Source organism: Hippopotamus amphibius, chromosome 15 (genome assembly GCF_030028045.1).
Source record: "Hippopotamus amphibius kiboko isolate mHipAmp2 chromosome 15, mHipAmp2.hap2, whole genome shotgun sequence".
NCBI classification, from domain to species: Eukaryota; Metazoa; Chordata; class Mammalia; order Artiodactyla; family Hippopotamidae; genus Hippopotamus; species Hippopotamus amphibius.
The window spans coordinates 493,716-519,180 of NC_080200.1; the positions used below are offsets into that span (position 1 = coordinate 493,716).

Below are 25,465 nucleotides of genomic sequence, written 5' to 3' on the forward strand. Positions count from 1 at the left end.
AATCTTCCGTTTTCAGTCGCCCGGCCCGGGGGGGTTGCCCCCCCACCATGCAAATCGGCCGCTTTCCAAGAAGCCTTTGAAATCGGACTGGGGTTTCTGTCGTTTTCTTTCTTCTCCCTCCTCGGTGTTTCTTTTCTCACTTCCTCCGGGCCGCCCCCCCCCCCCCCCGGTCTCCCCGAGCCCCCTCCCCAGCTCTCCGCCCCGCCCTCCCCCTCCCCTTCCCCCCGTGAAGTGAGGGCCCCCTTTCGCCACCCGCGGGCCCCAGCCTTGCACAACTCTTTAAATAACCGTGTTTTGCAAGCTCTGGGCCGAGCGGCTGACCTCTCTCTCCGGGAGGCATGGGGGGGGGGAGGGTGTGGCCCCAGATCCCTCCCTGCCCACCCCTCCCAGCCAGGTCCCAGCGACCACCCAAGCACCCCCCATCCCCACCTGGTCCCTGCCAGGGAATGCCTCTCCCCGGGGGTTGTCATAAAGTGGAGGTAGGGCCCGAGGACAAAGGGCTCTTGGGGGGAGGGGTCTGGAGGGGGTGGGCGGCACCAGCTTAGGGTCAGTGGCGGCCATGGGGGGGCCCAGGCCCGGGCCCAGAGGGGCTCTGGGGTTCCCACCTGCCCCCTCCGCCATCCCCAACGTGGAGGCCTGCCCTGCTCCCCTCCCCCACCCGTGGACCCGGAAGGGTCATTAAACCCAGCAGGCCTGGGTGGGGGGGCGGCTTGGGGGGGGAGTGGCTTCCTCTGGCCTCTTCCTTCTGCCCCCCAGAGGGGGGGGCGTTGCCCAGAGCGTTTCCGTGGGGAGGGGGGGCTCGTCTTGAAGTTGTCAAAGGTGGGGGAGGGGCAGCAGACGGGACTAGACGCTGGGTGAGAAATGTCCCCTCAGCACTTCTTGGGGCTGGGGGGGGGGGAGACCGCCTGTCCCCGGGGGTGGGGGCTGGGGGCTGTTCTGCTGCCTCTACTGCTTGTCCCTCTCCAGCACTGTGGCCTCTGACAGGGTCTTTGTGCCCTGGGACCCCTGCCCTTGCCGGACCCCGAGGCCCTTCTGGGACCTGTCGCATCCCACTTTCCCACAGGGGCTCCCCACCTCCCCCCACCCTTTCACCCATCCTGCTGGAAGCCCCAGGCACTGGGAAAAGGTCCCCTCCCGTGACTGGGGAGGCTGGGAGGGGCTGCGCTACAGGACGCCCCCAGGGGGGACGGTTAGGCCTCTCTTCGCAGGTCCCAGGAGGGGCTGGGAGGGCGGCCAGCCTGGGGACCCAGTGTCCCCCGCCGCCAGGAGCCTCTGCCCACTGGTCCCTCCTGTCTGTGGGCCCCCTTTGCCGCAGGAGCTACTCGGGAGCGTTTGAGGGTCCACGTGCTGGTGGGAGTGGCTCCTGGACCCTCCTGGGTCCCCATGATGTACCATCTGGGGTGTCTCCGCCGCCGGGCCTGTTGGGTTCTGCCTGGTCTGTTTTATTGGCGGCCTGGGCGGGTGGGGGCGTGGCCTGCGCTTGGGTTGGGGGAGCTGGGGTTGGACCTGCGGCCTGTCCTTGGTGGTGCGCGGCCGGGCCAGGCTCCGGGCCGCCTGTGCCTGGAGCCCGCCTGAGGCCCTGGCAAGGCAGGTTGGCAGTGGTCCGAAGAGACCCCGTGCTGGGGGCGGAGCACATTGCATGCTGGGACCTCGGCCCCCCCCCTCGGGGGTCCCCCAGGGCAAGGGAACTCCCTGCGGAGAGCACACCTGTGGGAGGCTCTGAGGTCTCCCAGACCTGGGGTCAGCTCCCGGCCTTCCCTGGAGCGTGCTGTGTGCCCGCCAGCGGGGCAGCTCCGAGCCTCAGTTTTCCTCATCCGTAAAATGGGGACCATCCAGCCTCCTTCCCTAAGTCCAGTGAGCGCCTGCCGTGCCCCCGCCTTTACGTCCACAACCTTGCTTCTCACCTGCCGGGGTGCAGCAAGGTGGGTGTCGTTCAGGCACCGTTTTGCAGGTGGGGAAACTGAGGCGTAGAGAGATTGAGGTTTAGGAGTGGGGCGAGAGCATGTGTGGGGAAGCTTTAGCCTGCATGCAGAAGGTGCTCAGTCTGGTTCAGCCCTCGTACCTGTGAGGTGCCCAGAGCCCTCCGGGCCAGGCTGTGCCAGCATGGCCGCGAGCAGCACCTGGAACTCGGAACCAGAACCCAGAAAACCCTGGACTCTAGTGCCCAGTAGCCGGCTGTAGCCAATCAGAGGCCAGAAATGCCTTGTCCCCCCCCCGCCCCGCCCCCGCCGTGTTTATGAAGCCACAATCCAAGGTCTTTCCCCAGGGTGTGCTGTCGCCTGCTACGTGTTTCTTTGTGGCCCAGACGGGTGGGGGCCACCTCGAGGCCCTCGGGAGTCCAGTACGGGGTGACCCCGCTTCCCAGCCCGCTGGAGGGTGGACATTGTAGGGGCGGATGGGGAAAACGTGCTCCTCCGCCTCCAGGGAGGCCCCCAGGTTTGCACCGTGTTGGGCGTGGACAGAAGGGATTTTCCCAGAGGCCTTTGAGGTCCGGCCTCAGCGGGGAGGAGCCCAGGCGCGGTCTGACAGCCTCTCCTGTCACCCCCAGGTTTCTGCAGACACGTGAATGAGCCAGCCGCCGGCCGCCGCCCCCTGGTGCCCGGTGTGAGGAGCAGGCGCGGCCCGCCCGCAGCTGGCATGCCCGGCCGGCCCTGAGCCTGCGCCAGCGGCCCCGCCCCCGCCCCCCGCCACCCTGCACGGCCCCGGCTCCCCCGCGGCCCCCACACTGCAGTGCGGCCGGGCCCCCTCCCCACAGGGGCCGCCCCCGCCGCCCCCCGCCGGTGCCCGGGGCGGCCCGGCCCGCAGGGCCATGAAGCTGCAGGCCGTGATGGAGACGCTCCTGCAGCGGCAGCAGCGGGCGCGCCAGGAGCTGGAGGCCCGGCAGCCGCCGCCGCCCCCCGAGCCCCCGGCCGGCCCCCCGGCCCGCGCCAGGGCCGCCCCGGACGAGGACAGGGAGCCCGACGGCACCCGGATGCAGCGCGCGCAGATGGCCGCGCTGGCCGCCATGCGGGCCGCCGCCGCCGGCCTCAGCCACGCGCCCAGCCCCGGCGGCTCCGAGGACGAGGACGCGGCCCCGGAGGGGGCACCCGGTTCGCCCGCCGCGCCCGGCCGAGGCAGGGAGGCGGCCGGCCTCCCCGAAGGCGACGGCCACTTCGAGGACGCGGGCTCCGGCGATGACCTGTGAGTCGGGGCGTGTGGGCTCCGTGCGCTGGGCACGTGCGCCTGCCGGCCGCTCTCGGCCCCGGGGACGCAGTCCCAGAGGGCGGACGGGCTTCTGTCCTGCCGACCACCCAGGGCCCGCCGTTCTTTAGACCTTCCCAGGGGGCGGTGGACATTCATCCCACCGCACTGCCCAAGATGGGGGCCACACGTCCCAAAAGGCGGGCAGACTCTTAAAACGGGGCCAGTGTGCCCGGGATCGGCGTTTGTAGCTTTCTTTCACCTTAATTTAAACAGAGCTGCTCACACGTGGCCAGTGGGCCTCCTCGCCTGGTGAGGCTGCGGTGGACTTAGCGGTGGGGACAGGGAGAGTCCGCGGCCTGGGTGGCAGTGGCACAGAGTGGGCACCGATTGGCCCACGGATGCATCTCCCTGGGGTCTGAGGCAGGGCCTGAGCTGGGCGCTGGCGAGACCCCGGTGGGATCCTTTGTGGGAGGATGTCAGATAAGCAAAGCAGCAGGGCTCCTGCAGGCCGTGATTGGGGTTGCCCAGATATTAAAGCGGGGATCTTGGGGAGGGGGTGGCTGGGGCTGGGCGTGGTGGGTGAAGGTCCCCCTGTAGAGGTGACGGCCCCTAGGAAGGGCAGGGGGAGGCGGGGAACAGCACGCCTGGCAGAGTGGGCACAGCCTCGGCAAAGGCCCTGGGGCAGGAACTGGGTTTCAGTGCCCAGCAAGGAAGCCTGTGCAGGGGAGGGGAGGGCAGGGCAGGGACTGTGGTTTCTGTCAAAGGGGCACCTCTGGTTGCCCGGGGCTGACTGGGAACAAGGGGAGTGAGGCCCACGCCCCGAGCAGGTCCGCTCGCCGGCACGCCCAGCAGCGGAGCCGGTGGGCCTGCTCGCCCGCGTCCACGTGGGGAGGCTGCGGCCGGAGGAGGCGCGGCCTCGTCTTCTCCGCTGACCTGCGCCCCGTGTCTGCCCCAGGAAGCCGAAATGGGAGGAGGAGGAGGAGGAGGAGGAGGAGGAGGAAGAGGAGATGGAGGAAGACCTGGGGGAGGACGAGGAGGAGGAGGACGAGGAGGACTACGAGGACGAGGAGGGGCTCGGGCCCCCGGGCTCCGCCGGCCTGGGCCCCGCCACCCTGTTCCCCCGCAGGGCCCAGCCGCTGCAGGCCTTCCGTGGCGACGGCGGGCCCCGGGCGCTGGGCAGCCAGGAGCGCCCGGGGGCTGGCCCGGCTCTCCCTGGAGGGGCTGCCCACACGGCGCCCCAGCTGCAGCCGCCGGACCACGGGGACTGGACGTACGAGGAGCAGTTCAAGCAGGTGGGCCTCGCGTGGTCACGGGCCGCGGGCGGGCGCCGCCGGTGTCCTTCCGACCCCCCCCACCCCCCCACCCCGACGGCCGGGTGTTCGTCCGCCTGGTGCTGGGCAGCCCGCGGAAGCCGTGGCATGGGATTGTGTCCCGTGGGTGGGGTGTGTGGACGCGCGCCACGGGGGAGATGCTCAGGGCGCTCTGTCCACAGCGGAGGACAGCAGAGAGGCAGAGCACGGGGAGGGGGGCTTCTGGGTGGGGGGGGGCCGCGCGCCTGGACGGGGCTCCGCGGGGCGTGGGGGCGGCCGGCAGGCGGGCAGGGGCTCAGGGACGCGGGGCCAGGGGCCCTGTCGGCGGCGTGCAGTCTGGCCTGTTGAGGCTGCGGCCGTGGAGGGGGGTCGAGCAGGGGGTGGCCACGTTGGTGTGGACGGCCGAGCCGCTCCCCGGGGCTCCGGAGGGGCGGGGAGGAAGCGGCCGTCCTGGTGCCTTCCCCGCGGGCGGCCAGGGCGGAGGAAGTGGCCGGGCGGGGGATCCTTTGAAGCTGGGCCTCGCAGGGCCGGGCAGATGGAAACCAGATGGCGGCCGGGGCAGCCGGCTGGGCTCGCATTCCAGCCCGAGGCCAGCTGGGCCCTGCCCCGATCTCCGAGAGTGCACGGCGGGGACCCGGCCTCCCCGGCCCAGCGCCCACGCCTGTGTGTGGACGCGCCAGGCGCACCGGGGCCGGGAGGTGGCCGTGTGCGGCCTTGGGCCTCCCCCCCAGCGCCGGTCGGCTCCCCGAACGGCCAGAGGGACCCTCAGGAGACTCAGATAGGGTACAGAACTGGACCCTGGACACGCCGCGTGGGGACACACGCCGGGGTCTTGACGGGAGCGGCAGGGCAGCTGTAAAGGCAGGAGGAGCCAGTGTCCCTGGGGGGGGCACGGCCGGGGCACGGCCCGAGCGGGAGGCCAGCCTGAGGAGTGAGCCGTTCACCCACTGCCCAGGCATCTCGGGCTGGATGGCGCTGCCTGGCTTCCGCTGGGTCCTGGCACGCGGGTGGCAGTGCTGGGGGCGGGAGGACAGCCAGCGGACGCCACCTCCTCAGGGCGTGGCCGGCCGCCCCCTCCAACCTGGAGGCTCTGCCCCTGCGTGTGGACCCCAGCCTGAGCCAGTGCCCGGGGTCAAGGGCCCACCCTGCTCCCTGCCTCGGTTTCCCTCCCGTTCTGGAGGAGGCGCTTGTGGCTGGGCGGCTGTCTGTCTGGTTCCGCAGATGAGGGAACGGAGGCAAGACATGGCGGTGGGGGGGCGTGTTTCCCAGAACGTCTGATGTCTGCTGGGGCCAAAGTTACACGAGCGGGAACCTGCTGGGTGAGCTGTGTGTACGGACTCAGGGAGGGTTTGCCAGCGGCCCTGAGTCTAACCCTCAGGGAGCCCCAGGCGAGGGCCCGAGCCGGGCAGACACCCGCGGCCTCGCAGGGTCACGGCCAGGCCCTAGGAAGGGACGCGGTCACAGCCCCGGCGGGGTTGGGGGTGGACAGGTACCCCAGGGATGAGGTGTCCTGACCACAAAACCCCTGCAGCCTGTCAGGAGCAAAGGGCCTCCGGGGCCATTGTCCCCCTGGTCTGGGACCCGGATGGTGTCTTGAGGATGCCCAGGGTCAGGTCGCGGATGAGAAAGTTGAGGCCTGAGGGGCGCAGGGAACCCGGGTCACGCAGTCAGTCTCGTGCTCATGGGGCGCCTACGGGATGCGCCTGCTGGGCACGGAGGAGGTGTGTAAACAGATGGGTAGGAAGGGGTGAAGAGACGTGGGCTGGCATCCAGCCGGGATGTGGGGAGGCCTCTCGGGATGTGGCACTTGGGCCAGGTCTGGTCGGAGGAGGCGCTAGGCCCTCACACCGAGGGACGGTGGTGCGGCTGGCAGAGGAAAGAGCCCGTGCAAAGGCCCTGGGGTAGGACGCAGCTTGGCTTGTGTGTGGAGGCCAGGTGCCACCGCTGCCCCGCGGGGAATGGGAGTGGATTCCACGGCAGTGAGGGCTAAGGGAGCAGCGTGCGGGCAGGCGGGGGGCCGTCCTGCAGGGCCAGGATCTCCCTCCCGCTCGTCTAGGGCAGGTTCAGCTGCCGGCGCTGCCCTCCTGCCCAGCTGGCCGGGCACCTGTGTGGCCCGTGGCAACAGTGGCGCGGGCCCAGCCAGCCCAGCAGATGTCGGGGGCTGTGTTGACTCTGGCGCCTGCCCCACCCCCTTCCTGGCACGTGGCAGCCGGGCCGGTCGGCCGCCTGCTTGGCAGCGTCTCTGCCTCTTCCTCCCCAGTCTTGGCAGGGCCTGGGCCCGACTTCCGCCCGAAAACCCTCGACAGCCGTGAAATTCTGCCGCCGGCGCCGGGGTCTGGGGGGCAGCCAGGCTGGGGAGGCCCCGGGAGCAGTGGGCTCTCGGCCGTGGAATCTTTCCTTGAAAGCCTGGAGCCTCGCTGCCGGGGGGCCCCAGGGACTCGCGCTGCCGGAGGCCAGCGCTGGGATCGCCGCGCGTCACGGGGAGCGGTCGGGATCTCAGCCTGCTGCCATCAGATGCGGCATCCTGGGGACATCCTGGTGGCTTCCTGTCACCGGCAGGGCTGTGCCCGGGCTCTCGAGCAAGTGCCGTTGTGGGATTTTAAGCCAGCAGACTCATAATCGCAGATCTTCAGCCACTTAAGGATTTGAATCCTTGGTCTCAAAGGCTCGAATACACGCTGGTTTTTTTGTTAACAGCTTTATTGACATAAAATTCACGTAGCAGAGTTCGCCCGTTGAAAGTGCAGCTCAGCGGGTTTTCGCACGTCCACGGGGCTGTGCAGCCGTCGTCAGAGTCAACCTCAGGACGCTTTCGTCACCTCGAAGATAAACCTTTTAAAAGCTACCGCGTGGCTGTTACCCCACCCCCTCCCCAGCCCCCGACAACACTAACCCGCTCTCTGTCCCGGTGGATCTGCCTGTTCTGGACATTTCCCATCCGTGGAGTCACACCCTGCGTGTCGTCCTGCGTCCGCGTCTCTCCCTGAGCCTCGTGTCCTCAGGGTCCCTCCACGCGGTAGCGCGCGTCAGGGCTTCTGTCCTTCTCGCAGCCGAGTGACGTTGTCAGATGCACGTATCCGGCGCTTGCACTGTGTTTATGCGCTCACCCGTCGGTGGACACGTGGGTCGTTTCTCTGTTTGGCTGTTACGACCGTGCGTGAGCGCGTTTGTGCGTGAACGGGTGCTTTCCGTTCTCAGGGGCGCGTCGCTAGGCGTGGGGGTGCCGCGTCACGCGGGAGCTCTGCGCGCGGGCTCCTGAGCAGGCGCTGTGGTTCGCGGTGGCCTCTCCATTTTGCATCCCCACCGGCCACGCGAGGGTCCAGGCTCTCCGCGTCCTCGCCGACACGTGTGGCTGTGACTTTGATTCCAGCTGTCCTGGTGGGGGTGGCGTGCTGTCTCACTGTGGTTCTGATTTGCATTAAATGTTGGGATCTTCCTTCTCCTCCCTTCCAAGGGCCACAGCTTGTAAGTGAGCTTAGAGGCGTAGAGGTGACGTTTCTGGCCGGTATCTGTCGCCCAGGTACGCACAGGCAGCAGACTGAGTGACGTGTGTCTCGTCTCCCCTCACTTGGGGGGGGCGCACTGCCTCGGTCTCCTTTGTGCAGATGGGGAAGCCGAGGCCCAGAGCAGTCAAGCCGCTTGCCCACGGTCACACAGGGGAGGTGTCAGAGCTGGGGCTCGACTCCGGGGTGTCCTGGAGGGGCGGGTGGGTGGTGAGAGCGCTGCAGGTTTCGGGGGAGCCTGGGTGGCCCTGGGAGCCTCAGTCTTCTGGTCTGAAGTGGAGGCGGTTGGTCCCGGGGGCCCCACAGCAGGGTGTCAGGATCCACTGCCTGGACACACAGGCCCCCAGGCAGGAAAGGCCTCCAGCGGCCTCGGGCTCCAGGCCCATTCCCCTCCCCTCCCGGGGCCTCCTGGGGCCTGATGCATTCCCGAGGGTGTCCTCCACCCCAGCGTGTGTGGCCCCGGAAAGGGGTTCAGGAAACGTGGGGTGAAGCCCCGAGCCTCAGATGCATCCACAGCAAGAGGCTGAGGGTCATGTTTTGTTTTTTTTTCTGCCCCTTTCAGCTCACTTAGACTTTTTTTTCGATGACGGAAAATACACGTATGTGCACTTTTGGGGTCCTTTTTTGACTCCAGAAGTGACTCCACAGCATTCTGGGAGGGAAGAAGGAGGCTTCCAGGGAGGCCTGAGGCCCACCAGCCCCCCGACCTGGCTGGTACCAGCTGAGGTTTTTCTGGGCCTTTCTCTGTCTCTTTACGCAGAAACGTCACGGGTCAGGTACCGACGTGTGATGTTTCAGGGGGCTGCCAGCTGCCAGAGGCCACCAAACGCTGAGCTGGACGCACTGCCTTCCTCATTTTTCCGCGTCATTTTCACCCTGCATCTGTCTGTCTTATCAGTGTTCCCAGTAGTCTGGTTCTTTTCAGCTGCGGCAGGTTCCCTCGTGGGGCCAACACCAACGCGTTGGTCTCCTGTTTTCCTGTTTCCCTGTTGTAAACAACACTGCAGTGAACATCTCTGGGCTCGTGAGAGTTGCTTGGGGAGGGGGTGGGGAGCAGGAATTGCCGGGGCTCCAGGAGGAGGTGGCAGATGTTTCCTTCATCCTACGGGGAGCTCCCAGAGCCTGCGGGGCCAGAGATGGACATAGGCACTCCAGCCGTGAAGAGTCAGAGCTTGGCTAGAGGGAAGGTTCCCCAGAGGAATGGGCTTTGGAGCTGGGGCTTTGCAGGATATGTAAGAGTTGGCCAGATGGAGAAAGATGGGTTAGGGTCTGCGTCTCAGCACGGTGTGGCTGGAACATAAAGTGGGAGGGGTAGGAGCGGGCAGACATTAGGGCAAACCAAAGGTGGGCTCAGAGGGGGACCTTAGCATGGTTTAGCACTGGGGGAGAGAGAGGGATGGTGGGAGGAGCCTTCTGGGGTCCACGGTCCAGGCAGGAGTGGAAGAGGCCGGCACTGCAGCCGGGCCTGCGGGGCCAGGGAGGAGGATGAGCGTTTGTGGTGGACGAGGGTGCTCTGGGCACAGGCTGGAGGTCAGGCACTGGCTTCTGAGCCCGGCGACGTTTAGCTGGTGTGCTCGGGGCAGCGTGGGCTAGGGGCCAGGCCCGTGGGTCCTGCGGGCCGCCTCTGGCGCCGGCTGTCTTCCTGGGGCACTGGGGGCGGGACCGGTGCTGGGAAGCCCCCCGGGAGCCCAGCCCTGCCCGCCCGGGGCAGCAACCCGCCTCATCAAAGGCACTGCGGCTGCTGGCGCGGAGCCAGGCGGGCCGTGGCGGGCGCGGGGAGGATGCCCGCCTGCAGCCCTGGCACCGTGCCCCTGCCCGTGCCAGCCCTGGGAACCACACTGACTCAGCCGGAAGAGCCTTATCTGGCCCCGGCGCCGCCGCCCGGCCGCCCGGTCACCGCCGCGGGGTCACTGCCGCTGCGGCCTGGCCCCACGCCCACCGCCGCTCCTCAGCCTGGTGGCCGCTGCCAAGCGCCCGGCCCCTCCCCACGCGCTCTAATAACACACGCGGCTGCCGGAGGGCGTGGTGCGCGGCGGGCGCAGGGAGCACGTGGGGTCCCGCCCGCTGACGTGGGCCAGTGTGTGCGTGTGGGGACGGGGAGGCTGCCCAGGGTCCCTGTGGGCTGGGGGGGCCCGTCTCGAGGGGCCCCACGTGTGTCGGGGTCTGGGTCTGCAGAGCTGGGGCTCTGGGGGCATCTTGAGACCCCCCCCCCCCCGTGTCCGTGCCCACTCGTGCGCTGGCGTGGCTCCCCCGCGTGTCCGTGTGCACGGCCTGGGGCCACGTGGACCCGTCTGCGGTGTCTTGTGTGTGCATCTGTCACCTCAGGAGCCTGCGTGTGTGCCCGTGTCTGGAGTGTTCGTGTCCATCTGTGTGCGCATCACGTGACACGCACACGGTGGTGCACGTGGGGGTCTGAGCCTGCCTCCCTGAGCATCGACCCCCGCGCCAAGCGTGTTCCGCCTGTCTGTGCGGTGGATGGTGGGCGGCTCTCTCCTGGGGCTGTTTTCTGTGCACGTGGCTGTGTGCCTGGGGGTCTGCAAGCTCATGCCTGTGTGTGTGTGTGCACGGCGCCTGTGTGAGAGCCTTGCATGCCCCCCGCCTGCCCCCGGCCCTGGGTCTCGGGAATCTTGAGGGTGTGGGGGGGGCCCGTTAACCATCAGCCAGAAAGTTCCGGCGGCCGGAGCACAGGTCCGCCGCCCGCACCTGCCCGCAGGGCTCCCTGAGCCTCCGTGCTGACGCAGCCCCAGGGAGCCGCGAGGTGTGACCGGGGCCTTGGGGGCTGCAGGGGGTCCACCGGCGTCCATGCCTCCCTCCGCTCACGTGCTGTGTGATCCTGAGCGGGGGTGCGCCCTCTCTGATCCAGAGGTGCCGTCGGGGGGTGCCCGGCAGGGCTCCCCCGCTCCGCGCCTCGGTTTCCCCGCCCGACACAAAGACCCTGCAACCTGCAGAGCCTTCTGGTCTCGAGCCAGCACCCCTGCGGCGCTTGGAGGGGCGTCCCGGGCCTGCTGCAGGGCCCAGCGGCCCCATTTGTGGACGCCGTCCACGGCTCCGGGTGGGGCTGGGGGCAGCTGGGGCGCGGGCTGCGGGTGGGCGGGCACGCGCTGGGGCGGGGCCGGACCGCCCTCCTCTGCTCGCCCGACTGCGCTCGGCCAGAGGACAATGGGGGTCACGGGGTTAAACGGTAACGAATCTCCCTCTTGAAGGCCCCAGCGCGGGAGGAAACCTTGCTCCTCGGTCAGGGCTGGGGGTCTCGTGGGGCCGACGGGGGGCGGGCGGGCACAGAGTCTTCCAGATGGTGACTGTCGGACAGATTAAACCCCGCATTCCAGGAAGAACTCTGTTGGGGGTGAACGGTGCCCCCCAAAACTCACTTCCGCCCAGAACCTCAGAACTGGGGCCTCGTTTGGAAATGTGGTCTTTGCAGGTGTCACGCGGTTAAGAGGAGGCCACAGTGGAGGAGGGTGGCCGGTGTCCTTAGAAAAGGAGGACGGAGACAGAAAATGGCCTGTGATGTTGGGGGCAGAGATTGGGGTGATGTGGCCACAGACCCAGAGGCCCCAGGAGCTGGAAGAGGCAAGGAGGACCCTTCCCCCAAGCCTCTGGAGGGAGCGTGGCCCTGCCCCACCTGGATTCTGGGTGTCTGGGCTCCAGGACCGTGGAAGGACAAACCCCTGTGCCGAGCCCCACGGCCCCTGGCCATCCTAGGAAATGAATACGAGATCCAGTGAGGGGTTTGGGTCCCTGATCCTTGGGGCTCAGCGGTTCTGGGCAGATTCTCGGGGAGCCTGGCCGGCCACGGAGCCTCCTGAGGGGCCCCCCCAACCGTGTGGTCCATGGGCTCGTGGGACTGCTTTACGGCACAGAGGCCAGGCTCCGCGCCCACGTGCACGTGTGTCCGAGTCTGGCCCTTCCACAAGCACGTGTGGCGCACCTGCTGTGTACGCAGCCCCGTTCTGGGTGCCGGGGATGCACCTGTGAACAGAGCAGACAGAAGTGGTTGCCCTTGGGGCCATGTGGCAGCAGGGGCACGGGGCCCTGGGGGCTGGGTGGGCGCGGCGGCCGAGGGCGCGGGCGGGCCGTCTGGGGCCATTATCTGCGAGCCGGCCAGCGGGCGAGGGTGTGTCTGTGTTGGTGTGTCTGTGTCTGGCTGGACGGGCGTGTCCGTGTGTGCCTGGAGACCATGGCTGGCGGGGTGGCGGGACCTGCTGGGCTTTGGCACATGGGGAGGGTCCACGTGTAGGGGTGGGGGCCTGTGTCCAGATGAGGGGGGTGTCCGTGTGCAGCCGTGGTGCAGACACCTGTCCACGCCCTGTGGAGGTCCAGGCGGGGGGCCGTGTGGCGTGTCTGGGTGGCGCCGGCGGTCTCCCACAAGGCGGGGGGTGTGAATCTTGCTGGTGTCCGTGAGGGTGGGCCGGGCATCTCTGTCCGGGCTGGAATGGCCATGGGCCTGGTGCTGTGTCGCTTTCTGCTCCGTGAGAGCCTCGGGGGTCCCTGTGGCCACCCCAGCCTCTGCCGCCAGCCCCACCGCGTTGCTTCCAGGTGGATCTTCCGGGCTTGTGAGATCCCCACCCAGGGGGGCAGCCCCCGCGCCAGGGCTGCCAGCTCTGGATGGGGTGGGCCGCCCCCTTCTTCTGTCTCGCGTGTATTCCTGGCCGCGCGGCGCACGGGATCTCAGTTCCCCAAGCAGGGGTGGAAGCCCCGTCTCCTGCAGTGAGAGTGCGGAGCCCTGACCACTGGACCGCCAGGGGAGTCCCCTTCTTCCTGTTCTTTATCCCCCGCTTTTAGGACGAGTCCCATAGGTTGTTCCCTGGGACTCCGGCTGGGCCGGGGCCTCTGCTGGAGGCTGGAGCCGGTGTGACCGGTGGGCGCCGGGCCTGGAATCCAGCCACATCCGTCTGTCCCCAGGCCTCTGGTTTCTGTCTCTCCCTCACGTCTCTCTCCGCCTCTTCCTCTCCCCTTCTCCTTTCTTCTCTCCCACCTCCACCCCCATCTGCCCACCCTGCCGCCGTCACCCTGTAATTACCCCTCACCTGCCCTTTTCCCAGGAGCACCCTGGAGGGTGCCCGGCAGACGGCATGCATGGGCCCGGCCGCCACCCTCTCCCGGGCTGGCGACCCCCCACCCCGGCTGGCACCCTGCCTGGCCCCTCCCTGTGTCCTCCGGCGGGTCCTCACACCCGCAGACGGGGTGCCCAGTTCTCGGACGGGAGTGGGGCCCGAGGGCACCCCTGGGGCGTGGCTTGTGGGATCTCAGTTCCCCAACCAGGGATTGAACCTGCGCCCTCAGCTGTCAAAGTGTGGAGTCCTGCCAGGGAGTTCCTGGGGGCTGTTGTTTTTCTAGTTTATAAAATGTATTTATTTTATTTTACTTTGGCTGCGTTGGGTCTTCGTTGCTGCGCGTGGGTCTTCTCTAGTTTGCGGCGAGCGGGGGCCCCTCTTTGTCGTGGTGCACAGGCTTCTCGTTGCAGTGGCTTCTTTTCTAGAGCACGGGCTCTAGGCGTGCGGGCTCAGCAGTTGCGGCCCATGGGCTCAGTAGCTGTGGCTCGCGGGCTTAGTTGCTCCGTGGCATGTGGGATCTTCCCGGACCAGGGCTCGAACCCGTGTCCTCTGCATTGGCAGGTGGATTCTTTCTTAGTCCCTGCGCCACCAGGGAAGCCCCGGAGTGATTTTTTTCTCTGATGGCTTTGCCATCGGGGGGGCCCAGCTGGGCAGGGGTGCAGGTGGCAGCTGCTCTCGATGCCCTTTTTCTGGGCACCGTTTCCCCATCTGGAAAGCAGGGACCGTGTCTCAGCTGGTGTTCTCTTGTCATCACTGTTAAGTTACCAGTCCCTGAAGATCCTGGCAGAGGAGGGCGCGGCGCGGCGTGGCGGGCACCAGCTCTGGTCCCGGGCCCCCCGCACGGGTCTCATCTCTCCTCCTCCTTCACTGCAGGAGCTGCCCCGGGGGAGGTGGGATAACCCAGGAGTGGGGGGTCCCCCTCCGGCAGGAGGTTTCGGGGGCGCCCTGAGCCCGCTGTTCTGTCGTCGGCTTGGGGTCTGGCAGGGGCTCCTGCAGGTGTGCCCGGCAGGAACCCCAGGCCCCGAACCCTCTGGGGCCCCTTCCTCTCAACTCCTGGGCGGGAGGGGAAGCCGCCCCCTTCCTTCCTGCGCTGCCCCCGGGCGGCCCCGGGACGGTGGGGACGCGGTCAGCACGGCCCTCGATGCCAGCCGCACCAGGCGTGGTGCTGCTGCGTTTCCGCTCGGTGAACACGGGTGGGAGTCTCGGGGACCTCGCTCCCCGGGCAGGTGGGTCTCTACGCCCAGCTCGACCCCTGCCAGCGCGTTCTGGCCGCCCGTGGGTCTTCTGCAGGGAAACAAGGCTGCTTCCTTTCAGGAGAAACCCCACGGCGGGAGTTTTAACTCCCGGGCACCAGGCCTGGGTGCAGGGCTCAGAGCCCTCACTGCTCTGAGCCGGCGGCTGCCTGGTAGCGAGGCGATCGTCCTTGGGTTGTGGGAGACCCGGAACCCCCGAAACGAAATGCCGCGAGAGCAGCATGGAACGGCGGGTTCATAATTGCCGGGGTGGGGGGTGGGGCGTGGGGAGTGGAGAGGGAGAAGGTTCTGGGTTTTTGGCTTTTTGACTCCAAGCGTTTGCCCGGTGCTGCCTGCGTGCCAGGCGGTCTCGGGCAGGGTGCCACCCCCAACCCGCAAGGCTCTGGGGTGGTCCAGAGGCGCCAAGGGGCTCGGTCCTGGGTTCGAGGGCAGCTCTGTGGCCTTCTCTCAGCAGCTCTGCTTCCCCGTGTGAAACCGGCTCCCATGTGGATTCAGAGCCGGGCCTGTGGGTGGGGGGCCTCCCAGGTGGTCGGGAGGCGCCCGCCCGGATTTGCATGTCATTTGCATGCCTCTGTGGGGCAGCTGCCTTCCTAGAAGTTTCTCTCCGTTGCTCCCGTCCTGGCTGCGTCCTCGATGCCGGGCCTGCTGGCGTCCCCAGCTGTGACATGGGGCTGGCGGGCGACCGGCCTTCTTCTGCCACCGAGGTGGCTCCTCCTCTCAGCCCCCCCCAGCCCCCCACCCATCCTCCCGGAGCCGGACCGTCTGCTCCCATGCTTCGCGCGTCCCCCACCTGGATGCCCCCGGGGCGCCCCTGCCCCTTTCACAGATGGGAAGACCGAGGCTCCAGGAGACCCCAGTCGCACGAAAGCCTGACCCGGAGACATGGGCGCTTCCCCGGAACCTCACAATCCGGAAATCCAGAGAGAAGCGCCTCGAAACGCCCGTCAGCTTCGTGGTCAGGCTCTGTGACGCGTTTCTGGAACTTTTATTAATATCTGTGCCGTGGGTGGGGGTGCCGTGTCTTTTCAGAGTGGGGACGCATGCCGGTCGGTGGGGGGGCTGGGGGGCACGCGGGCAGATGTTTCTGCCCAGCCCAGAATCACTTCCCCAATCTCCTGCGGGCTCAGTGGGGGCCCCTGCAGCCCTGGAGCGCTGACGGGAAATGAAAGGGCCGTGTGGTCCTGCGCCTGGCGGGTGGGTGGCCCCAGGGGTCAGGTGCAGCGGGAGGGCAACTTGTGGGAAGGGCGCGAGGTCGCCCGGCGGACGTCGATTGTGTTATGCGCCTGCTGTGTGCAGCACCAGGCCCGCCTGGCCCCCCCCATCCTGCGGCAGCGGTGCCTGGCCCGGTCACCACCTCCCCCCCGCCCGGGTGTGACTCCTGCTGCCCCCTCACGGGCCCGGGGCTCCCGGGGGGCGTCCGGGTCTCTCTTGGGCCCATTGATCCGCAGGCAACACAGGCCTCATCACGCAGACGTGAACCAGGGCTCAGGACGCGGTGCTGGCACGGCGGTGAGCCTGGGTTCAGTCCCCGGTCAGGGAACTACGATCCTGCAGGCCTGTGTCCCCCACGCTGTGCCGTGCGGGGGCCCCCGCCCCCCCCAAAAAAAAACCATACAGAAGGTGCTCCGTCATGGCCGCAACCCCGAGGGTCCCGTTGCCCCTGGAGCCGCGAGCAGGGCTGTGGCACGGCTTCCCCTACGGACCCCTAGGGACCACGTGGTGCGGCTCCCCACCCCCCACGACGTGGAACCTGAGGCCGGGCGCGCAGGCAGGGAGGGTTCCAGACTCCAGGTCCTTCCGCCCCACCCCGCCTCCTCCCTCAGCCCCACGGCGGTCCCAGCGTCCTCCATCCGTCCTGGGGTCTCTGGGGCGGGGCGAGAAGGGGCAGGACCACACCCCCCGGCCCCGGGGGGGCACCAGGGCGCCAGGTGCGCGGTCACCCGGCGTGCACGGAGCCCCCGCCCGCTGCAGGGTGCGGACCGGGCGCGCGAGGAGGGGCCGCGCAGGGCACGGGGGCCGCCCCCCCCCCGGCGCGTGGGCGTTTCTGTGAATGGGGGCGGCGGGGTGGCCCCCGGGGACCCGGCCGGGCCCACCTGGGCAACGGCTGCCGGCGCTGAGTCATCCCGGGCGCGGGGCCGCCCCGCACCCGCTGTTGTGAAGAGGGGCTTTGTCGGCGGGGCGGGGGCGCCGGGAGGGGACGCCCGGGGCGAGCGCTGGGTGTGCCCCCTGCTCCCTTCCTTCCTCAGCGCTGCCGCATGCCGTGCTCCCCCCGGTCACCTGTGCTGCCTTGGGGGCTCTTCCCCGGGGGGGGGCAAGGAAGAAGGGAAGGAAAGCTGCCCCCACATAGGGGCAGAATCACGTGACCCGTGACGGATACGGGGGGCGCAGGGATGTCACTGGGGGGCTGCCCTGCCTTGGGGGTCAGAGCAGGGGCCAAAGAGGGGGAGGGTGGAGGAGGGGGACCTCGGGGGGTGGGGGGCAGGGACCAGCACCCCCCCCACCCCCCGCCCAGCCTGGCCGGCAGGAGGTCTGGCTTCTCCGGATGGCAGCAGGGGGCCAAGGGCCTCTTCAGAGCAGGGCAGACACAGCCTGATCTGGATGTAAAGATTGAAAGCTCCCCGACCCTCCACCCTGGGAGGCTGCCAGGAGGACGTGTCATCCTTGTTGCTCTTGGGTGTCCTACCAGCTAGGGGGCCTTCTGTGGTCTTTCGCCGCAGTTTCACGTTGCTTACAGGAGTTACAATGAATCAATTCTCGTCCCAAGCCCAAAGGTTATGGAAATAGGTGAGATTCCTAATAATAGCCCTGAGGGAGAGAGAACCCGGATGCACGTGGGTGGTAAATAGATACACAGACGTGGTCCCTCCACACCCGGGAGCATCACTGGGCCACAGAGAGGGGTGAAGCCCCGACGCGCTACCACGGGGAGGGACCCTGAGCACACGAGGCTCAGGGAGAGACGCAGACACAGGAGGACACACAGGGTCCATGGATGGGAAGCGTCCAGGACTGGCAGCTCCACAGAGACAGAGAGGGGGCTCCTGGCTGTCAGGGAGGGGGTGGGGTGACTGCTGATGGGGGTGGGGCTTCCTCTGGGGTGATGGGATGTCCTGGAAGTAGGTAGAGGTTGTGGTTGCAGAACAGTGTCAGTGTAGTAAAGGCCACTGAATTGTTCACTTTATGTTTTCTGGCTGCCTCGCGTGTCGCAGCACGTGGGATCTTTCGTTGTGGCGCACAGGCTCCGTGGTTGCAGCATGCAGGCTCTCTAGTTGTGGCGTGGGCTTCGTTGCCCTGCGGTCTGTGGGCTCTTAGCTCCCCGACCAGGTATGGAACCCACGTCCCCTGCCTCGCAAGATGGATTCTCAACCGCTAGACCACTGGGGAAGTCCCGAGTTGTTCCCTTGAAAGCGGTGAATCCTGTGCGCCTGCCTTTCACCCCCGTAAATACTGTCTTCAACGATCCAGGGGGAAGCAGGTGAGAGCGAGGCGCCGAGGCTCCCGGGCGGCGCCACCCTGCCTGACGCCGCGTCCGCTGTCCCGTCCCAGGGCCTGGGCTCCAGCGGGGTCGCCGTGGTCCCCACACGCGGATGGTGTCTCTTCCCGCCCTTCTGGCCGTGGAGGGGAAGACGTCCTTCTCTGGTTCCCCGTGAGCTGTGTTGGACAGAAGTGCAAAAATGGGTCTTTTTCGGGACCTCTGTGGCAGCCCAGTGGTTAGGACTTGGGGCCACCACCGCCGTGGCCCTGGGTTCAGGCCCTCGTCGGGAAACGAAGGATCCCATGAGCCGCACGGCAGGGCCGGAAAGAGGAGGAAAAAGAGCCTTTTTATACCTGTTCCTAGCCGTGGGCCTCTGCCTGCAGCATCCAGTTCTGCCGGGGACCTGGTCCCTCCCGGGGCGCGGGGGCCGCGGGTCCCCCGAGCCCTCCCGGTCTCTCCTGATGGTGGCCCCGTCTCTGCCGTCCGAGGACACGGCCTCCCTCCCGGAGTCGCCCCGCCGCCCGGGGGCCTCGTGCACCCTAGGTGGGGCCCCTGCGGACTTTGGAGCCACCTGGGTGGCGGGAGGGGGCTGAGCAGACACCGCGAAGGGGGCAAAGGTCCTCCCGGGGGCCCTGGGGCGGGTGGCCGCGTTACAGCCTGGGCCCCTCGGCGAGGCCGACCGCCGCCCTGGGCCCCTCGCGTGCCCCTCCCCCCGCACAGGGCCCCCCTTGGGGTCTGAGGGAGGCCGCGGGCCTGTGCGCCTCCCTCAGGCTGGCACGTGGGCCCACGGCGTGCACGGCAGCCCGGACCCCGCGGGCAGCTTCAGGGGCCGGGGCTCCACCCCCACCCCCGGAGTTATCGAGGCCTGGTCAGCAGCACAGCCCGCGGCCGGCGGCGGCGGTGGCGGTGCAGACGCTCACCGCTGGCCACAAACAAGAATTTCCTGTTCGCCCCTCGCGCGCTTGGGGGAGGGCGAGGTGATCGCACTTTTTTCTCCCCGCCCCTCCCCCACCCGCTCCCGGAGCTGAGCCTGCCCCGCTCTATCTGCTTCTTCCTCCTCGCGCAGGGGCCCGGGGGGGTCCTTCTGAGGGTCCCCCCTCCTTCCCCCTTCAGCCTCCCCCCACCACCTGCCCTGGGCCTGCTCACCTCTTCCCAACATGGTCCAGTGTCTGCTGAGCATCCACGTGCCGCGTGAGGCTGGGTCGTGCTGCAGAGGAAACTGAGGCGGGGGTGGGGGGGTGTCGGGGGTTGAGGAGGGGTCCGGAGGGGAAGGAGGGAGCCTCGCGGAGAGGAAGGGAGGAGAGGAGATCCGGGAAACGGCATTCCGGGGGAGGGAGCCGCAGGTGCAAAGGCCCTGGGGTGAGGGCCTGAGCCTTTTGCTCAGAACGCATGACAAGGCCCAAGGGGGCCGAGCAGAGGGAGGCGTAGGCGAGGAGGTGACAGGCCAGCAGTGTCCACAGGGGACGTGAGAGCCTTGACGGGGGTGATGGGGAGCCACGGGAGACTCTGGAGCCAAGGAGTGTCTCACCCAGGCTGCTGAGCCGGGGTGGGGGTGGGGGGGCGAGGGCTTGGCCCTGCCTGGTCTGTGCCTCAGTTTCCCTTCTGTGCAGTGGGTGGTGCTGGGAAGGGGAGGATGGACTCGTGGGCAGCCCAGCCTTGGTAACTAGCAGACAGACGCCCTTGGTCACGGGGAAGGGGCCCCGCCACAGCCGAGACCGATGGAGGGGCCCCGCGGTGGGGGCGGGGCGTACCCCGGTGACCTCTCTACCAGGGCAGGTGGACAGGAGGCTGGACCCCTGTGTGGACCCGTGCAGCTCGGGGGTGCCGGGGCAGGGCGGGTGCGGGGAGCACACGAGAGTCACCCGCAGTCAGTGGACGTGCTTCGAGTGAGAGCACAGGCGCGGGGCTTCCCTCCAGGGAGCCGTGGGAACAGGGACCTGGCGACCGGGAGGCCCGCGGGGCAGAGCTAGGACTGGGCCGGGACGGCATTCCGGAGCGGGGAGCTGCCAGGTCAGAGGCCTGGAGGTGGGACCCGGGCCCTGGCGGGGAGGCCGGTGAGGGGTCAGCCAGGAGCGGCCCTGGCAGGTCCTCAGGGACCGCGTGGCCGCAGGGAGGCGGGGCGTCCTCAGAGCAGGCGGGAGCCGGAGGTGGCCCCGTGATCGGAGCGCCCGCGGCCCCGGGGAGATCAGGCTTTGGGGAGGGGACAGGAGGGCGGTTTATCTCAGGCCTCAGCCCGAGCGGGGCGTTCCCGGAGGTTTTGCCCAACCTCCAGCCTGGGTTTGTGGCTCGGGGTACGACAGTGCCTCCTGGCCTGTCCAGAACGGGACGGGGTTTCAGCCGGAGGACCCGAGGCCTGGGCGTGGCCCAGGAAGTGTCGTGGCCCAGCTCTGTGGCTCACAAGGGGGGCCTGGACACTGTCCCCAGCGCCCCCATCCCTGGGGCCTGGTGGGCAGGCCTAGCTGGCCGGCCAGGGCAGCACACGCCCCGCAGGGGTGCGGAACCTGGGGCCGGAGCCCCGCAGGGCCGGGGCAGCCTTTACTGCCTGTCTTTGTCGTCAGCTGCCCACAGCAACGGCCATTAAAGCTGCCTCCTCCAGCGGCAGCGGGGGCCCTGCTCACCCCCTTTATGGCCTCGCACAATGTCCTGGCCCCTCGGGGGTCTGGCCCTGCCTCTGGAGCCCGCCCACCGTTTGGCCTGGGGGTCAGCGGGCCCCCCACCAAGCCGGCCCGGCACCTGTTCCCTGCCCTGAGCCTCAGTTTCCCCACCTGGAATCTGGGGGTCCAGGTGGTTCTGGGAGCTCAGGGTGAAGCTGTCGTGCACGTCACCCACTGTCCCAGAAAGGTGGGGAGACGGGGGCGGGAGGGGCACTGTGCTGTCTTGTGAGGGCTGGGCCTGGAAAGGGGTTCGCACAGGGCGGGCCCCCTCCACCAGGGTCAGCATCTCAAGGGCGGAGGTGTCGCCCCCTTGTCAGGAGACGTTTGAGGTTCAGGGGTCCCCTGGGACCTTCCCGGAGCGGCTATGACAAATGCCCACAAGCTGGGCGGCTTAGAACGGCCGGGATCTCCGCTCGGGGTTCCGTTCCGTTCAGTTCTGCAGGACTGACGTCTGGGCTCCGGCTGTGACCTGGCCGCGCTCCCTCCAGAGGCTCCCGCGGAGGGTCCTCCGTGCCCGTTCCAGCCTCCGGAGGCTCCAGGCATCACCAGCCTCCCCCTCCGCCTCCCGTGTGTCTGTCTGTCTCCCCTCCTCCCGTGTGTCTGTCTGTCTCCCCTCCTCCCGTGTGTCTGTCTGTCTCCCCTCCTCTCGTGAGGATGTCCGTCGCCCTGCTCTGGGACCTCATGGTAACGAGCGATGTCTGCAGAGACCCCGTTAACGGATGAGGGCCCGTCCTGAGGGTCCTGGTGGGTGGGAACTTGAGGGCGGTTCCCCACACGTCTCTGATCTTCTCTGCCCAGCCGGGCCCTTCGCGTAACGAGCGTATAGTAAGCAACTGCTGTGTGCTTCGCCCCGTTTTACACACTGGAAACAAAACAGACAGAATCCCCATCCATCCGCCCACCCCCGCCCCCGGGCAGGCAAACAGGAGACCGGACCAGCGTGTGAACCACAGGGCTCTGATGGAGGGGCTGGGGGTGCCGGGGAGAGTGGGGTGAGGGGCACGCCAGGGGAAGGCCCACCTGCGGGCCCCACAGCCCTCAGGCAGGGGGAGCTCCGGGCCTCCCAGGCCACCATAAATCAGGGCAGGAATGCGGCTGGCCCGCCTGGCCCGGGCAGGGCGGAGACAGAGGCCCGGCCTGGACCACCCAGGTCTGGGCTCCCGGCTCCCGTGCCCTGCAGGCCCCACGTTGTCTCCATTACACAGATGGGGAAACTGAGGCCCGGAGAGGGGCCAGGTGGCCGAGCGTAGCCGCCGCAAGGACCCTGCCTCCCCGGGCCCGGGGATGTGCCGTGTGGTAGGAGCTGGGTGTCCGTGTGTTCTTGGGCCCCGCTGACGGGTTATCCCAGCTGGGGCTGATGGGTGGTTTCAAGGCCCCCCACAGCCCTGCCCGGGCTGTGTCCAGGGGGCCCCGGGCCACGTTCCCCAGGGCTTATTTGAAGCCTGTTACTTGCACTGCTTCTCCTTGGCCCCCCCCCCACCCCCCCAAAGCCAGCTTTGCTCTCTAATTATCTCTGCTGGGACCCCCTGCCCCACTGATACCCCGGCCCGAGGCCCTCTCCCCACCTGGATGGCCGGGGAACCCAGGACAGAGCCCGGGCTGAGAGTCCCGGAGGGTCCTGACTCGGTGCCTCGGCTACTAGGCGGGCCGTCTCTCTGGAGCACACGCGTGTGACTCGGGGGACAGTGCTGGCTGTCCACCGTCCCCACGGTGGCGGTGCCCTGGGTGGGACTAACTGTCCCCCAAATGACGTGTTCAAGCCTGAGCGCCAGGTACCTGTGATTTGGGAATGGGGTCTTTGCAGATGTGATTCGTTACGGGTGGAGATGAAGCAGCCCTGAAGCCAGTGAGGGATGGCCCACGAGAAGAGGGGGATTCGGACACCCACACACAGGGAGAGGCCACGGCCAGGTGGAGGCAGGGGCTGGGGTGACGCAGCCACGGGCCCAGGGCACCCGGGACCCCAGGAACTGACGAGGCAGGAAGGACCCTCCCCGGAGCCTCTGCAGGGGAGGCCTGCCCCTCCTGGATCCCAGACGTCTGGCCTCCAGAACCGGGAGAGGACCCGTCTCCGTGGTGTAGGCCAAGTGTGTGGTCAGCTTTTGTGGCCACCCCAGGACAGGTGTCTCAGTGCCCTTGTCTGACGGTGGGGGGCAGGCTCACGGTCTGCTCAGTGGGGCCTCGGGAGATGTTTGGACGGTGGGGGGGCCGGGGGTCTGGGGCCGGGACCCCCGGTGCCTGTTCTGCCAGCAGTCCCCTCAGTCGGCCCTCCGTGCCACGTGGCTGCGGCACCCGCACCCAAGCTCTGGCACCAGCAAACCCATCCCCTCCCTGCCCTCGCAGCTCTACGAACTGGACGGGGACCCCAAGAGGAAGGAGTTCCTGGACGACTTGTTCAGCTTCATGCAGAAGCGAGGTGAGGCCCGCCCGCCGGGAAGTCCCGGGAACGAGCACACGGGAGGAGGGGTCCTGCTGCCCACGGCGCAGGGCAGGTGTGTCAGAGAGGCCGTGAGTGAGCTCCCCGTGGGTGGAGGCATCCAAGAGATGCCTAAGCGGGGAGACACAGCCCCGCCGTGGTGGGGGGGCTCTGAGAGAAGACGCGCCATCCTGCCACGGGCACCCGACAGGGGAGACCCAGCCCAGCCCTGCAGGTCTGGTGGGGGAGGCGCAGCGGTGAGAGTCCGAGGGGCAGGTCCTTAGGTGCGGGGTGGTCTCAGGGCCCCGACCCGGAACTGACAGTCCAGGCTTCCTCCCTTGCTGCGAGACCCGGGCGCAGTGGGGTCCTCGTGTCCTCTGTTTGGGGAGCAGAGTTGGATTCACCGGCGGGCGCTGGGCACCAGGACGCACGCTCCCTGCAGGCCAGAGGCTGGCCTTCCTGCGGTGCTGGCGGGAGGCTTGTGTCTGGACCCCTCCCTGCAGCCGCCTGGGGCCTCAGTTCCCCCACCTGGAAGATGGGCCACCAACACTCCCCACCATGTGACAGGGCCCAGATGTGCTGAGTGCCGGGCCACAGTTGGGCCAACAGCATACCAGGCATACCAGGCCGGGGCCACCTCTACCCACCCCCCACGCCCCACGCCCCGGGGTCGGGGCGAGGCGGATGCCAGACCCGGCCTTGAGAACTGCGCGATGACCAGGGACAGAGGCCAGGCCTGGGGAGCAGGGACCGGTCTGGGTGGGTGTCCAGGTGGGGACACTGGGGCTCCTCAGGGGCGTTCACGGTGAGCCAGGCCCAGGGAGGATGCAGGAGGGGAGCCCCCAGAGGGTCCACAGGCCCTCCCACCCCAGCTTGGAGCTGCCGCAGGGCTGAGGCCCAGGTCTGGCCCCACCAGCCAGATGGGGGTCCTAGGAGCACCCTCTGCGGGGTGGGGCTCACTTCCCTGATACTTCCTCCCCCCCCGCCCCCACTGTTCAGGGAAGGAAACTGAGGCCTGGAGAGAGAGGCCCTCTGAGCCACAGAAGCAGGAAGGGGCGGGGCCAGGGCGGGGCCGGTGGGGGGCAGGGTGGCTGCAGGGTCTCTGGCCACGGCAGGGGCCGCAGGGGCCAGCCTGGCGGCTTCTTTGTCCAGGGCCCCTGCCTGCCCCTCCCTGCGAGCAGCTTCTGTAAACACAGGCCCAGGGAGGCCCAGCCGGAAGGGAAGGAGATGAAAGGGGAGGGGGCTGTGGCCTGCACGTTAACCCCTCCTGTGCCGGGGGTGGAGCCATCCAGACCCAGTCCTGGTTATCGTCCAGCCTGGCCAGGCCTGCTGCCTGCTGTGTGGTCAGAGAGATCCTACCCACCCTTTATCATCCCATCCACACCTGCCTGAGCCCCCCACCTCCCCTCCGTCACGGGGCTCCAAGCTCCCAAGCTGGGAGCCCACCCATTTTGCCCAAGACTGTGTGCCTGGTGTTCTTGAGGCACAGAGGAAGTGTGGTGAGCTCCCCCGAGGGGGGTGCGGGCGAGGCAGGGGTCCTCTGGGGCCGCAGCTCCTAGCCACACAGGGCTTCAAGGGTCTGTGTCCAGCCCTGTCTCCCTCACCAAGCCAGGTGCTCCTGGAGGACAGGATGCAACAAACTCCTATACATCCCTCAATACCCAGCTCCAAGGTCCTCTCTTCCCTGGCCTCCTCTTGAACTCTCCGCGCTGTAATTGGGGTGGGGGGCTTTGAGGCTGAGAATCTGGACACCATGTCCTGCATCCCACAAGCCCTTTCCCCTTCACTCCAGGGAGGAAGTAATTTTTTTCCCCACATCACAAAGTAAAAGCCTCCAACTGGATATCTCTTCGAATCCCCTTCCTCTGGGGGCTGGCAATGGAGGAGGGTCCTGCCTGCACCCCACCCTTGGTTTCCTTGACGACTTCTCCACCCTTCCTTATCAGCCCCCCGTGACCCCCCGCCCCGCCCACCGGCCTCCATCAATGTCTCTCTGTGCTCTCCCAGCCCTTCTCCTTCTGTAAACATCCGCTGGCCGTCTGCTGCCCAGCTGGGGAGCTGGGCGCACGTCTCAGGAGGAGTTCTGGTATCAGTCCTCCTCTCTCTTTCCCGACCAGGGCCTGTGGGCGCCTCTCCGGGGCCGGGTGTGCCGCTGACACCTGGCCTTGCTTTGCTCTCTCCTTTGTGGGCTGGAAAGTGCAGTGGGCAGGGTGGGGGCTCTGAGTCCCAGCCCCCTCCACCTCCTCCAGGTGGTCTTCATTTGTTGAGGATTTTGCAACCCAGGAAGGGCCCGGGAGCGGCCCACGTTGGCGGGGTGGTTCTGGGATGTCCAGCTTTGGGGGGGGGGGGGTGGAGGGGACCAGGAACCAGGGTCCCAGGCACGGCATCGTCCACGGTGGGTGCGGGAGCCGGATCCCATCCCGGGGCCTCCCTTTGCCATCTCTGCAGGGGCGGCAGGCGTGCCCCCTGGGTTGGGATGCGGGCCTCTCAGCCTTCGCTGTTATTGACTGAGCACCTGCTGTATGCCAGGCTGGGCGCAGGGGAACCCCGAGTGAGCAGGACAGCAGGTGGGGGCCACAGACAGGAAACCTGGAACTTCACAGCCAGGGAGACA

At 68.0% G+C, this 25,465-nt stretch overlaps 2 protein-coding genes across 2 annotated transcripts in view; one reads left to right on the forward strand and one right to left on the reverse strand.

Annotated features, from left to right (window-relative positions):
- Positions 1 to 25,465, forward strand: part of ARID3A (AT-rich interaction domain 3A) — a 31,854-nt gene that overhangs the window by 775 nt on the left and 5,614 nt on the right. Inside the window, exons 2-4 of the mRNA XM_057709267.1 lie at positions 2,549 to 3,180; positions 4,139 to 4,475; positions 22,779 to 22,851. Of these exons, the coding sequence (XP_057565250.1) occupies positions 2,810 to 3,180; positions 4,139 to 4,475; positions 22,779 to 22,851 (781 nt within the window). The 5' untranslated portion in view covers positions 2,549 to 2,809. The remainder of the gene's footprint in view (positions 1 to 2,548; positions 3,181 to 4,138; positions 4,476 to 22,778; positions 22,852 to 25,465) is intronic.
- LOC130837174 (proline-rich protein 2-like) lies at positions 1,165 to 2,105 on the reverse strand. Its single transcript, XM_057709972.1, has 3 exons — positions 2,063 to 2,105; positions 1,905 to 1,960; positions 1,165 to 1,692 (listed from the first exon to the last, which is right to left on the reverse strand). The coding sequence occupies exons 1-3, from the start codon at positions 2,103 to 2,105 to the stop codon at positions 1,165 to 1,167; spliced, it is 627 nt and encodes a 208-aa protein (XP_057565955.1).

Bases quoted from the DNA above. Each gene is read 5' to 3' on its own strand.
- LOC130837174 (XM_057709972.1), bottom strand. From the start codon at position 2,105: ATGCTGGCACAGCCTGGCCCGGAGGGCTCTGGGCACCTCACAG. The intron at 1,961-2,062 runs GTACGAGGGCTG...TCTACGCCTCAG, and splicing joins GGGCTCTGGGCACCTCACAG to TTTCCCCACCTGCAAAACGG. The intron at 1,693-1,904 runs GTGAGAAGCAAG...TGCTCTCCGCAG, and splicing joins ACCTTGCTGCACCCCGGCAG to GGAGTTCCCTTGCCCTGGGG.